Source organism: Cynoglossus semilaevis, chromosome Z, assembly GCF_000523025.1.
Source record: "Cynoglossus semilaevis isolate Cse_v1.0 chromosome Z, Cse_v1.0, whole genome shotgun sequence".
In the NCBI taxonomy this organism is placed as follows: Eukaryota; Metazoa; Chordata; class Actinopteri; order Pleuronectiformes; family Cynoglossidae; genus Cynoglossus; species Cynoglossus semilaevis.
The window spans coordinates 5,388,311-5,402,475 of NC_024328.1; the positions used below are offsets into that span (position 1 = coordinate 5,388,311).

Consider the following 14,165-nt stretch of genomic DNA (forward strand, 5'->3'; position numbering starts at 1 on the left):
CTCAATTATTTTGTCATGCCCCCCAAGGGTACATACATTTTTTTACACCCTCTAACCCCCGAATTGAAATACTATTGAGAATCAGATAACACGTATTTTCTTATCTGTATGAGTTGCTGCCACCTGGTGACTGTAGGCTTGTTATCGTTCAAGTATTACAGCAGAGGCAGACTTCTGTCCAGCCGTTCTATATTCTATCTTCTCACACAAAACCCCCTACTCCGCCCACCGCAAAATCTTATTGCGGCTCTCCAGAGGGGCCTACCACATTATTAGAGGAATACTGCCCTAATGTAATTAAAAGCCTACTGATGGTGTTGACTGTTGGCCAGTGTAATTTGCAGAACATTTTGTGGGGATAAAAGCATGGACAGTCTGTTACACTGCTCCTCACTGCTCCTCACTGCTCCTCACTGCTCCTCACTGCTCTTCCAGACAACACTAGACTGAATGGGTAGTTTCTACATCAATGGGTCTTTCAGAACTGGGCAACACTGATAAAGAGAATTTTCCAACTGGATTGTGTTATCACATCAGTAATTACACACACATGCACTAAAGTACATTTCTGTACAGGGATTCAAATCAGTGAATCAAGTTAGTAAAGCCTCCTTTAAAGCCTTGGAGCGTCCTTGTTTCTTTTCTTTAAAATGTGTGTATTATGTGCAAGTGTGTTTAAATGCAGGAGGACCCCAATTAGAATCTACAAATGACTTTTATTAGGCCAAACAGAATGAGACTGAGCTTTGGGGATGTCTTGCACTGGCTGAGAGTATGAAGTGTAAATAAATAGACAATATAGAGAAGAGTAAACGGTTAACATGTACATAAATAAATAATCCAATTAGTGAAAAGAAAAGAAAAAAATAGCCTATAAATAAAATATAGACAAAATTAATCAAATCTGCTGAAATTTAGCCACCGATTTTTATTTCCTTCTAGTTCACCCAAAATAACAGAATAATCCTTAAAACAATAGTAAAAATCTTCAAATTTACCTACGATATTACTTAGATTCTAGCTGTAATCCAAGTAATAATTAAATCACCATGTTTTACAGAAGCAAACCAGCCATATTAGTAAAAACGTGTTGTTACGTCAGTTATTTAGATTTACTTCTAAAACCTGCATTGAAAGTTTACACATTACACCTTTACATAACACCTTTTTACATAAAACTGCTTTGTTTATTTAAAAGAAGGGAATACTGGGACACGTGTGATTGTTCTTAACACTATAATAGTGAGGAGACAGGAAAAGCTAAAGGAAAGGAGCAACACTGTTATTTCAGGCCTGTTTTCCAGTCGATGCTTGGCCTCCAGCCAGTGCTGCCTCCAGCCGCGAGTGAGCGCACGTCATGGGATGCTGATTGACAGATGGGTAAATTGTTGTTAGCAGGGGCCCCTGATGGTATCTTTGGCCCGTGGCACAGCATTAGGCGGTGTAAGGAGGATTGGCCTATGGCCCTTCAGACATGAATTAAGTCGGATTCTTGGCCAAAACAGAAAAGATGAGTTTTTGAAAGTGCTCATAATTTTAAAATGAGCATAAAATATTTCTTGAGGAAAATGGAAGAAACGTACACCATCTCACACTTGTCACTAACACCCTAACATACACAGATAACCTCATCACTTCAGGGAGACCAAGTCCCCCTAATGAGGTTAATCTGGCACCACTCACTAACCAACTTTGGTCGATTAATTGGACTCATCAACATGTGACTGGACAAATACTTCGTAGAGAAGCAATCAGAAAAAAGAGGGAAAAACAATTGTATATGAACCAACATTCAGAACTACGAGTGTAATCACAGAAACAATCAAACTCATTTGATATGTGGATGACATACTGGAATATACTCAACAACTGCACAGTTTCATTCATTATTACATTATTTTATTTTTTTCTTCAATGATGTTTGCAGTGGGGGAATTGAACCTTGATGTGCTAAGATGATTGAGCTTGTTACCAAAGATTTGCAGTTCCGCATCCCACCCAGTTGTATTGAGCAAGCACCACAAATTTGATTGTTCCGTCGGTCAAAACTGTGGGGCTTTTTTTATTTTATTTTTTTATTTTACGATGTTCTGTTGCTACCAGACGTTTGTAAAGACAAGGATTCTGAAACTGGTTCAGTTTCAGAGCTCAGTAAATCACATCAGCAATCAAGGGGGTTTAGTTTCACTTATCTGAAAGTTGAAGTTGTGCAAACAAGCCCTCAGAGATACATACACTTCGTAGGGACTGTGCTGGACCTTGGATGTAGATCTAAAGTGCATAATGTCTTTCTTCTACTACTGTAAATCTAGAAGGAAAAACACCAGTGATTTTCTGTTGGTGTCAAATTTTTCTCTACACTTGGGAGTGACAGGTCAAACAGGACAAAGGGCAAGAGGAGGTAAGGTAAGAGTAAGAGTTATCACTGTGGTAAGAAGAGACAAAACAGTCTGTCTAATAAAATGCAACTCAAAGCATCATTCTTCTGCAGCAACACCTGGATCTACACATACAGTCAGAATAGAAACAAATTCTGATCTGATGTCAGGGTACAACACATTAGTTCTATTTATAGTCCACATACAAAACTGTATCTGATAGGAAACTCAATAGGAAATTATTTTTTAAAAAGGCATTTTTCATTCATTTTTAGTCGAGTGTAAAAGTGTTGCTAAAATATAGAATTTCCTCAGAGTTGGGAGAAAATGAAAAATCTTGTAAAGAGGCCTGGAAGACTAGTGATTTCAAGCACTCTTCCAATTATATATCAATTTCAGGCAGGACTGTGTGTAGTTTTTTGTCCAGAACTGGAACAGAGCAGCTGTGAAGTCTCATGAGCAGAATAATAACCCGATACAGTCTCATTGTGTTTCAATGAGACTACTGCTTGTAAATGTTCTGTACTGCACGAAATGAAACTCACACTGGTTTAACGACACACTGACCCAGACATAAAATCCCATTAGTGCAGTTTCCGCTGTTTGTTATTTGCCATCACACACATATACAGTACACCAATGTGTGTGTGTGTGTGTGTGTACAGTGTACATCAGTCTGCAATAAACAAGCAGAGCACACACAGGAGAGGAGGCTGCACCAAAGCCATCGTCAGTGGGAATGTGAGACTCCAGCAGAGCTCAGATAACATCCATATAAAGTAATTTCTCTTCTCAGAGCTGCAGGCGCGTACACAAACACACACACACATACACACATACATGCACACACATACACACAGAAAACATGATCCCTTTTGTCTTCTCAACACTGATGAAATGCTTCCCACTGTGAACTTCAATCACGCTGCACAAATGAGTCAGAGACACAGCAGCCTCAACAGTGTCATTAAAACTGTCAGTCACTCCCCTGGAGGAAGATGAGACGATGAAGAGAAGATGATGTTGACATCAGCCTCTTTCAGAAAACCACAGAACCTACAACTAGCACCTAAGGAACTGACAGAGTACTTCCTGTGGCCGCTGTAGGTTGGAGACATAATAAAGTTTTGGTGAGATTGTGTTTTAACGTTTAATTCTGTGTGCAATATATTCATTCCAAAATCGTTTGTCATATTCAGATAAATGTTTATGCAGTTTTGATGTCTATGAGGTATTGAGATATTTAAGCTAATTATTTGACCAAGTATTTAACTTTAATCCTTGGACTACCTGCTACCTTTTACATTTTTATAATGTTTTAGCATTAGCATAGCAGTTATGTTGGCTAACTCTGACCTATTTCTGTCCACCAGACAAAAGGAAAAGTTCAGTTTGTTATCAGTTTGTTATTAACTACAATTACAATTGTTTTAGAAACCATTTTTGTAAACACAAACATACTGAGCAGACACACACACACACACATACGCACAGTGTGATCAGCTGCAGCATGCTCTCAGGAGCTGCTCTGTGATTGGCCTCTGTGGAGCTGCTGCTCCTCATCATTAACTCTTTAGAGGATCATTCTTTTCTAATCACTCCGAGGCTCTCGGTGAGAGACTGGGTCAAAACAATCGTGCATGTGCACACACAAGTCTCATTACACAAACACACACATGATCCCAGCATGGCATTCTTTTGAAACACAAGTACCAACTGACACAAAACATAACACAGTGGGTAATGTTAGTTATGTCTAAAGTAAATTATTTTTATTTTCCATTTGGGCCCAAACATTCTCAACTCTGGGGAAGTTTAATTTGTTTGTTAAATATTGTATTCTATTATTTAGTTCTAGTTTTTGCTTTGTTTAAGACCCAATTGTATTTTTTGTCTATGATAATCTTGGGTAACTTTGTATTTTCTCTGACAAATTTGTTTTATTTTTTGTATCTTTATGTTGTTGTTGTTGTGGTGTTCAAGCAGCATTTCCTGTTGATATTGTTTTTTTTTTTTGTTTTTTTACTAAACTACTAATAAATAAATGGAAAACAATACAGACTTTAAGTTGAATACCTGAAAAAGTGTCTGCAACTAAATCTGCTGACAACAGTCTTGTAACAGGGAAAAAAAAAGAAAATACCAGAAGAGTCTTTGCCTCTAGGCTGTCTCCTGAATATTTTACAACCTGGATTTTACTCAGTCCTTCTCTCTATCAGAGAGTACGCTCAGGACCTGCCTTTCTTTTCCTGGGGTTGATGTGTAGCCAGCTTAGGCCTGTCTGGACTGTTATTTAGAGATGTACTGTGTGTGTGTGTGTGTGCGTGCGTGCGTGCTGCAAGGTCAATTATAAACAGAACCCGTAGGCCTCGTTCCCCCTGCTAAGATGGAGTACTTTCATTTCACCCACTTGGGGCCTTGTATTTTTCTCTCTCATTTTATTGCTTTCTCAGACAGCCTGCAAAAAGACACATTCCAGCTCCTCGTACAGACGCAGGGCTGCTGCCCAAGAAACGTCAGGCCAAGTCTTGACACCGGGGGGCCACAGGGCCCAGAGCACAGACCGTGCTGCAACTAGGGACGACATCCGAAGACAAGAGCTTAAGAACAGTGATGGGGGCAGGAGGGCAGGTCTAAATGTATGGAAGTCCAGACTGTGTGTAGAGAGGTTCGAAGAAATGTCTATTTCTGAAAATGTTATATTTATCAAGACATTTACTCATCAATATCAGTCTCCGTGTCCCATTTTTAACATTATTTTATATTTACCAATATTTTGAAGTTAAAAGTGATTTATTGTAATGGTGACACAGCACACCACTGCACACAACAAAATGTGTTGTGAGCAGTGGGCAGCCTAGGGAGTGGGGACAATGCCGTGTTCAGTGCACCTCAGTGGAATCTGGTGGCTGGTGGATTCGAACATGCTTCCATACCCAAAGCCTGCTGCCTTAACAACCAAGCCACTACTTTGTAAATGTTAATGTTAATTCTATTTTTATGAAATATAGATCTGTATATATTTGCTATCAATTATTCATTGTAAATATCCACACAAAGGTGACATTTTTTATTTAAAAATTCACCTGGTTTAAATATTTTTCTCATTCAACCCAAAAATTCGACTGTCCCTTTTCTGATCTGATCACTCTTTTTCTTTGTCCTTACTTTATAGCGAATGTGAGTGAACTAATGCTGAGCCAAAACTGGGAGCTAATAAAGGATCATGCCAAAGAAAAAAAAAAGATCTATCTCTTTGTTGTGCAGAAATGCTGTCTTCTTCTTCCATGTGTGTGTAATATCTATATATAAAACAAACATCAAACAGCTGTAGCTGTGCTGACCTCAGTGTCCTCCCAGGAGAGACTTTGTGTTCTCTGCTACGACAGAACCAATTCACCTAAAACACACAGACAGACACACCATGTCTGAAGCTTTACCATGTCTGAATTTCACTTTATCTCTGAGGAAAAACTCCCCTCTGTTCAGCAGATGGACCAGTGTTTAGAACCTTGCTAGCTTCTAACTCCTTCTAACTGGAAGGAAGGTGCAGATGGATGAGTGTTTTTTTTACTTGAACCAAGTAAAAAAGTTGAGGGACCAAACATATTCCTCACCACTTCCTTGTTTATCGGTACTTGTTATACAAGTGTCAAATGTACTTGTCAATAAATTACAAAAACAGGACAGTTTTGACTGTCACTGCATGGAGGGGGAAAAACAAATGGACAATGGCTTTGAGCACTTAGAGGGAAAGATGGTGCAGGTCCACAACATCTTGGACGCTTCCCTAAAGCCAAAGAAGATCACGAAAATCTTCTCAGCTGAAATTGACCAAAAGTACCTTGTAATGGACATGAAGACTTGATATGAGTACTGATGGGTGTTTGGTTATAAATTGACTGAAATCCAAGTACTTACGTTATTCCAGTACAAAACAAACTTTGGTTGAATGAGATTGTTGGATATCGTCATCTTTTAGTAATAATGAAGTTTAGTTGGTGTAAAAAAACGTCCACCTTTGTTTTTCTTGATAGGATACCAATTAGTAAACAACAGATGAATGTAAACAAAGTAGTCTTCAGTGTACAGCGACTATGTATTGCCCGCTGCGTTTGGCAAGATGGAGATGTATCAATAAATACCCTAGGTCAAAGACGTAAACTGAGGACCCTGTTTATACAGACCTTTACATTTGAGCCAACAGTGTTGAAAGGCAGCAGCCTAGGGAATCAACTTGAACACGCAGCATTTTCCTGTCACAACTTCTTTCAACACAAGAGCTTCAGACACAGTTCTTGGACTAGAAGACCTGATGTTGTTTTGACCTTTGATCCAGATGAATCCTCTCAGTCAGCTGATTTAGGTCTCTGTTTCTGGGAGCTTCCAAGGTAGTGGAAAATCATTTCACACAGAGTTCAGATATTCACAGGTCTAACTGGAGCTAAATCTAATCAGTCCTCCCTCTTTGACCCGCAGTCTCTCATCACTCTAGATAGTATTGGTAGAACAACAGCCTTTAAACACACACACACACATTCTTGTCTACGTCCTCCTTCACCCTATCTTCATAACTACCTGCAGTTGCCCTCTCTTTTTCACAAGTACCTCTCGCTCCCTGGCTCCTCTTCTCCTTCATTAAAATGAACTTCCTAAAGCCTCCATTCGTCTTGCTGACAGGTCTGCTATTGATCGGGCAGGAGCAAGGAGGCAGTTCTACAGCTTTAAATGGCTCCCCGGCTAGAGGAGTGAGAGGTTCGGCCGCACTAGACTTTAGTCTGAGGAGGATGATGTGCTGAGTCCAGTCAGGAGGTATCATCAGTGAAAGATCTTCAGACTCTGACTAACCCTTACGTGGATCTGACTGGTCCAGTATTATAATTTAAATGACACTGACTCATAGGTTAGGTTATGGGTTTAGTATTAACAAAGTAATGGATTAGTCACAGATTTAAAGCCTCCACAACTGCTCACTGAACATGAATGTTTAGAATTTCAATTTTGTTGTCACTGTTGTTTTAATAAATAAATTGTGATCAATATCTACTGGCCAGAAAACACTTTTGTTTAGTGTTTTTAATAGGTTCTCATCCACTGTTTGTTTGTTTTCATCCCACTTGTGGGCAGAGAACCAGTCGTCAGTCATATTGATGATCAAACCCTTGATTTTCCCAGTGACCCCAATCTAAATGGTCTTGTCGTACTCCTTTGTCTCAGTAGAAAACCCAAGTGGGTTTGTGCTGGATTCCTTCTCACCCTCTGATGAACACACTCTGTGGGTCTGTTGTCTGTCATCTATAATCATACAGTGCAGCACTGCAGCCTATCAGCGGCTGATCGAGTCTCCTGTGGACGTGTCCCTGTTTATTTGTCATCTCATTCATCCTTTGGTGCTGCCATTGATTAAAGCAGAGAAGATGGGGCAGAAAAGGGAAGAGACAAGGTGTAATATCCTAGACAAATTACCCAGAATTCCCAACTGTAAACACCTCAAGTTCCACAAAGCACTGCTGTGTTCCCATTATGTTTTTCCAGGAGAAACAGTCCCTGTGATATTGATGTGCTAAAGAGGAGACCGCGAGGAGTTAGTGAGGAAAATACTCCAAGACCAGGATAATTACAAAATATGTGAAGCCCCCAGAGTCACACAGGTAGTTCTAGTCCTGTGTTGTCTGGTCTGATTTCTGGCTCTAGCTATTTATTTTTTTTAATTTGGTTTTGACGCAAACAAATCACAATGGGTTTGAATTGGACATTAATCTTAAACGACCAATTCAAAGAAAGAACTTTAAAGGCCAGATCAAGGACCTGGACAGAGACTGGAAGTGAGACACTGGGACTCTTTCAGTCCAAACCTGTGAGATCATAGCTTGAAACGAAGTTAATGCTTTCTTTCAGCTTCCAGCCTGATGGAAATATCCTCAACTGTCATTCACGGAACATAAATATTCCCTTTAGTCTTTCTAACTCTGTGTTTCTAGTTGAATTGGAGTTTTGTCCCAGTTTTATTCCCACACCTGGTTTTAGTTCAAGGTCTGCCAGAAACCATAGCTAACAAAGTTCTACTATGTCTTTTTCAAACAAAGTTGTTGAACTCACGCCCATGTTCTTCCTATTTTCTCTCTTTCTTTTCTCTTCTTTCCTTTTCTGCATGTCTGCGACCTTCTCGTTTTTAATGGTAGGTTAGTGCAGAAGTGAGGTGAGCCTTAATTTGGGGTGTTCGATATTCAGGAGAAACTTTGGTGGACTGGCAGCGTCAGACCCTGTAATTATGTTGTGTGTAATGTAAAAATGAAGTCTGTGGCGCGAATTCCCCCATCCCCATGAGGAGTCACAATCAGGATGAGAGAAAATTATAATAAACAGGTTTATATTTTTTCGCCCGGGGATCTGGAGTTTCTGCGATCGTTTTTTAAAATGTGTGTTTATTTATCTTCTCTTTCTCTCGGTCCATCTGCCAAAAGGAATTTACTCAAACTTTGGCCCAGACTCTGAAAGTGACACAGACTATTTCACCGTGAGTGTTTACTCTGCTGCTAGTCCTGGGGCGATATGGATCCTGCTGGAGAAACAAACTCCAGGGCAGAAAAACAAGCACTGAAACTGTGGAGTAAAGACGAGGGTCAAGGTTGGATAAAACCAAGAAACATTATATTTCTTTAAATTCTGTCTTTGTAAACACCATAGAAAAGATTTTTTAATTTAACACGTCCTTACTGCTGCTTCCTTACCACCTGTAGTGTTGGACTAGTCACCAAAACCATATCCATGGATTTAACAGCTAGGTCCAGTCTGCTGGACCTTAATGACACACAGTCCCTCCTTAGACCAGTGGTTCAGAACTGTTGTACAGCAACAACAGCAGCAGCAGCAGCTCGAGCATGCTGCACCAGTAATCATGAAGTATGGACAGCAGACATCCACCAATGAGCCGTGACCAGACCTGGGAACCAGGGGTGTGTGTGCGTGTGTGTGTGTGTGTGAGCTTGGGTGTTTCTATATATGAACTGTCATGTCCAGTCCATGAGCTTGTTTATCTTTGAATAATTTTCTACTGAATCTACAATAGACAATTGGTGTAACAACATTTTTGTAGCTGGCCAAATATTTGCTGATGTTTTTAAGTTCTAACTGGCTTGTGAGCTAGTGTTCAAATAACCAGGCTAAAATGATCTTACATTGAAAACATCAAAAATATATTTACTTATATGAACTGATCATCTTATACCTATATGTTGGGTCACTAATTATTTCTTGTAACTGTATGGCACAATAGGAACTCATTCTTACAGTCTATGGTCACTACTACAGACTTTTAAAAATGTATTTGCTCTTGATCTACCAGCACTCCCTTTGCTACTACTGGTAGACCCCAATCTACACCCCCTTTAGATGATATTGTAACGTAGTCACATTTCAGCCAAAATCTGGCAATTTAAAAAAAAAAAAAAATAAGAGGATTTAATTTATATTGTGTTAAAGGGAGTCACTTGAGGTTGTCTAAAAAATAGCTGAGGATTTAGAAAAAAGCTAAATAACCACAAGTCGGGCAAATATATTATAAAGTGTTAAGGTTAACCAAGTCCTTTAAATGCACAAATAGCAATAATTTGGAAGAAATCCAAACAAAAACATCATAATAACTAAAGATATGCCAAAGTTAGAACCTACAGTTGGTAGCAGTATCTCTTCTGACTTGACCGGGCTTAAAGTAATTTGATTTTGATGTGTCAATGATTTCTTGCGAGGCCTTTAGCCAAAACATTAAAAAAAAACCCTCTAATCTGTAAAATTGTTTAAGGGTTTGATATTCCTGGATCCTAAGTGTAAAATGGAGCACATATTCATTTTAACACATCAGCAAATATGGTCCAGCTGTGCGAATGTGCAGGTGCACGAGTACGTGTGTGTTTGTGTGGCTGTGGTTTCTGCTCGTTGTGCATTGACTTTCCATCCCTTTACCATTGACCCACAACATGAGGCTTTGCACGGTAGATCTGTGACAGTGACCGTGGATTTTCCTGGTGTGTGTGTGAACAGTTTGCACCCATGCACATGTGCTGCATTTCTGGTGACGCAGCTTTGTGTCTCCCCCAGTGGTGCATTCGGAGGGCTGTCAGAGAGATGAATGACCGCGCTGATATCAACCACTGCTCTGTTGCCTCCGCTTCCTCCTCCCTCTCTCTCTCTCTTACTCTCTCTCTCTTTCTTTTTCTGGTCCCACGCTTCATTACTCTTTTCCACATCACCTCCATCAATCGCTCTCTTATCCGTTTTATTCCTCAGCTTATTTCTAAGTATTTTTCATTTTTTTTCTTTTATCGGAAGCTGCTCTTCAGATTAAAGAAATCGTAGCAGAGATTAATCATCCCCAGCATTCGTCGATGTATTCACCAATTCCTTTAGCACGTTTCAACATCTCAACCTTGCCTTTAACTCTATCTCCAAGAGTAGTCTTTGTATTTGTCATGTGTTTTATTGGGTTAAAAAAAAATCACACAAAGAATCGATATCGTTATCAGTATCCTAAAAAAAAATGCCTAAAAAGTAATACTGTATAAAATTAAGTTCTGGTATAACCTATCACCACTGAGTAGATTAAGTGAAACAAACAATTAAATTGGTCTATGAGTTTAACATAAATTATTATTATTATTATCCTCTGGGACAATGAGCTTTTGGTTAAACTAATTTACTTTTATCGACTTTTGCCATTTCTTCTTCTGTTTAAAACCGTTTTTCGAGGTCTTGCCTCTGCTTCTGTTAGTTTTAAGCAGAAACACAAAGGGGGACAAAAATCCTGGTCAGAAACAACATCCTGTTGCTGGCCTCTAGGAAGTGACCTCAGCCTCAGAAAGGCCAGATAAAAAGTCTACACGAGGAACAAAAACATCAGGCTGGGCTCTAATGAGCTATCCACCAGGCTCCAGAGTGTTCTGAAGGAGTCCAGGTGGTGTGACACACATATGACTCTGATTAGGAGGCCTTCTGAGCAACAAGAGGAGGAGGAGTAAAAGCAGGAGGAGCAAAGTGAGCACTTCATGACCAATCTGTTCTGTATGTGATGCAACTCTTTGTGTAATTCTAGAGTTTGAACCTGGCACCAGAACACACTGGAATTCCACAGCAACACATTAAAGGGGCACTGCAGTGAAAAGGACTCAGTTGCTGAAACTGTGAGGCTCCAAGGATTGGATGATTGTGGACATCATCAGACTGACCGTCAGTGTAAAGAAAAAGAACTTCATTAAAGTCAAGAACAACATATAAAAGTGTCAGATAAAGAGTGAGTCACATTTGTCACTTTTACTACTAGGAAATTGGACACCCCCTCAGCGGTGACCATTCAGCCACTATTGATGGAGTGATGCATCATCAATAGGCTTTATTAGACTGCCAAAAAATAACTGTTACATTTTTATGTAGTTTGGAATTTAAGTAGGCTTCTTCAGTTCGGACTGATTGTCTAGAGAGTTATTACACTGAGGAATGAAAGTTGTCCTTGTACTGTATACCATCTGTCTTAGATCAGACCCTATAAAACACCACAGCACTTTAGTTTAAACACACCAGGAGTAAATGTTGGACCAGTTTCAAAGGAACATTTTGGGAGGTGGTTTAAAGTAAATGGTTCTGTTTATCATAATCATGAAAACAAAACATCTTGTTTGTTAACAAAAAATTAATCAATCAATTACTTTGAAAGACAAGTGGCAAAGGGTTAGGGTTAGGGAAAACACCATCTGAATTTATATAAAAGGAATTTAGTAATTAAAATATATCAATAATTTTAAAATTAGTGACGCCTGCAACAAAAAGCTTTTTTAGCAGTGAAAGATGAAAAACATATTTAAATATCGTCATAAACTTGGTCTCGTAAGCACAGAAAACCTTACTTGGAAAGAATATGTTTGGAGACATTTTGGATCATTTCCAGTTTTTTTTCCACAAATTGTTGCTAAGAATGTCCAAAACTAATGCATTCTCCATCCTTGAACAGTAACAACCTTCACAGCTGTTGCAGAGGTCGAGGAAGGATAAGTGCTTCCTAAAAGCTCAATATCTACAGTATTTTATCAGCTAATTTAAAGCTCCTGTCATCATGATTTCATGGGTAATATTAGACATTTTGTCCTGAGCCTCTGTTGAAGTCCGAGTGTGGTCGAATGTAGTAAAATGGTCAGCCTGCAGCGTCGGCAGCAACAGATTGTTGAGCTACAGCAACTTTAGTGACCTATAAATCCAGTGATCTGACATGGAGATGACTTTTTTATTTCTGCTTTGCCCCGAGACAAGCAGATGGGCAAACAACTACATGTCCAGACAGACAGACTTCAGCCACCTACACATTATCCAACATGTAATATGAAAATCAATCTGACAAATATTTTACTACTGAACATCCATAAAATTTCCTGTAGGCCAAAGGGCTCTAAAGGAAGAGTTTACATCTGAAGTGATCACATTCTGAACCGATGAATGTACTAGAACTTCCATGATCTGCAAAAGGATTTTTTGGCACTGGTATCACATTTGCATCACAATGACTCTGTGCTGTGACAGCAGTGGGGGGAGACAGACGTCAGTTGGACCCTGGCCTCATAGCTCACCCTTCAGGTTCCTGGAGCATTGTGTTTACGTCTTACTGGACTGTTTGAATGGCTCCTGATATCAGACGCTGACACAAACACGTGGCACCGTCAGGCCTGGTGAGGTAGGATAAGGTAAAAAGGGGAAAAGGAAGCCATTCTTCTTCATGTCTGACAGGAATTGTGTTGGAACAAGCACCTGGCAGCCCCCCCCCCTTCCCCAACATCCACCACAGAGGTCAGGTCAGAGGAAGAGAAAGAATGAAAGTGAGGGAAGTAGAAAGACAGTAAAAAATCAGGTTCTCCGTCTACTTTACCCCCTGCTGTTTTCAATCTTTTTCTCAACCTCACATACTTCATCCCAGTCTATATTCAGCCGCTCTTCTGTAATTATACTGCATGACATGAAAGTACATTACAGAAGGTCTTCATCTTACAGTTACAGAAAATATATAATCATCTGCAAAGAATCTCCATAAAAGGTCTGCATTTGTAACAAGGTGAAGCAGCTGTTAAGGGCATTCTACTGGCATCCCCTCCCTCTCTCCCCCTCATCACCTTCATCTGCTCTCCACCCACATTTTTAAAATAGACAAATAGCAACAACATCTTTGCGTCCTTCACGTTCTACCTCCAGATCCCCCTCTCTCCCTCCCCAAACTAAAGAATGCTGACCACAGCACAATCTCACCTTCAGAAAAAGACCTCAACAAAACTACCCAACATCAATTCACTGTCGTCTGCAGTCACAGTTAGGCTGCACTTTTCATTTCTATGGGCAAATAAAAGCAGTCTGTAGTAGGGCATCGTCAGAAAACTCGATCCCTTGACGAGTAGATGTAAGTGGAACAAGTTGATGTCCCTTGAAAGGAGTTGAAAAGTTGAAGTTTTTTTTCTTCTTCATGTGCACTCTTTACCTCTGACTGGCTTGTGCTGATATTTTATCATCAACCTAATGAATGCTGCTTGAGATATACTTTAGCTCAGGAAAATGGTTATCTTTTTAAACCGACCAGTGTTGTTTTTGTTTTTTTGTCAACATTCCTTTGACCGGGTGCAGACAGTGTCGAGTGCATATGGTTCAACGGGAGGACAGCATGTTCCACCTCTTACCTCTCTATCCTTCAGCTTCATGGCCAGAACCAACTGGTTGCGATGGTTAGTCAGTGCCTCGCGGTAATTCCCCTTGGAAAAGAAT

The 14,165-nt window shown here is 39.8% G+C and overlaps 1 protein-coding gene across 1 annotated transcript in view; it reads right to left on the reverse strand.

The window, feature by feature from the left end:
• LOC103397709 (tetratricopeptide repeat protein 28) overlaps window positions 1-14,165 on the reverse strand; it is a 189,299-nt gene that overhangs the window by 50,135 nt on the left and 124,999 nt on the right. The window contains 1 exon segment of the mRNA XM_017043164.2: window positions 14,081-14,165. This exon segment is cut by the window's right edge and continues 10 nt beyond it. Within this exon segment, the coding sequence (XP_016898653.2) occupies window positions 14,081-14,165 (85 nt within the window).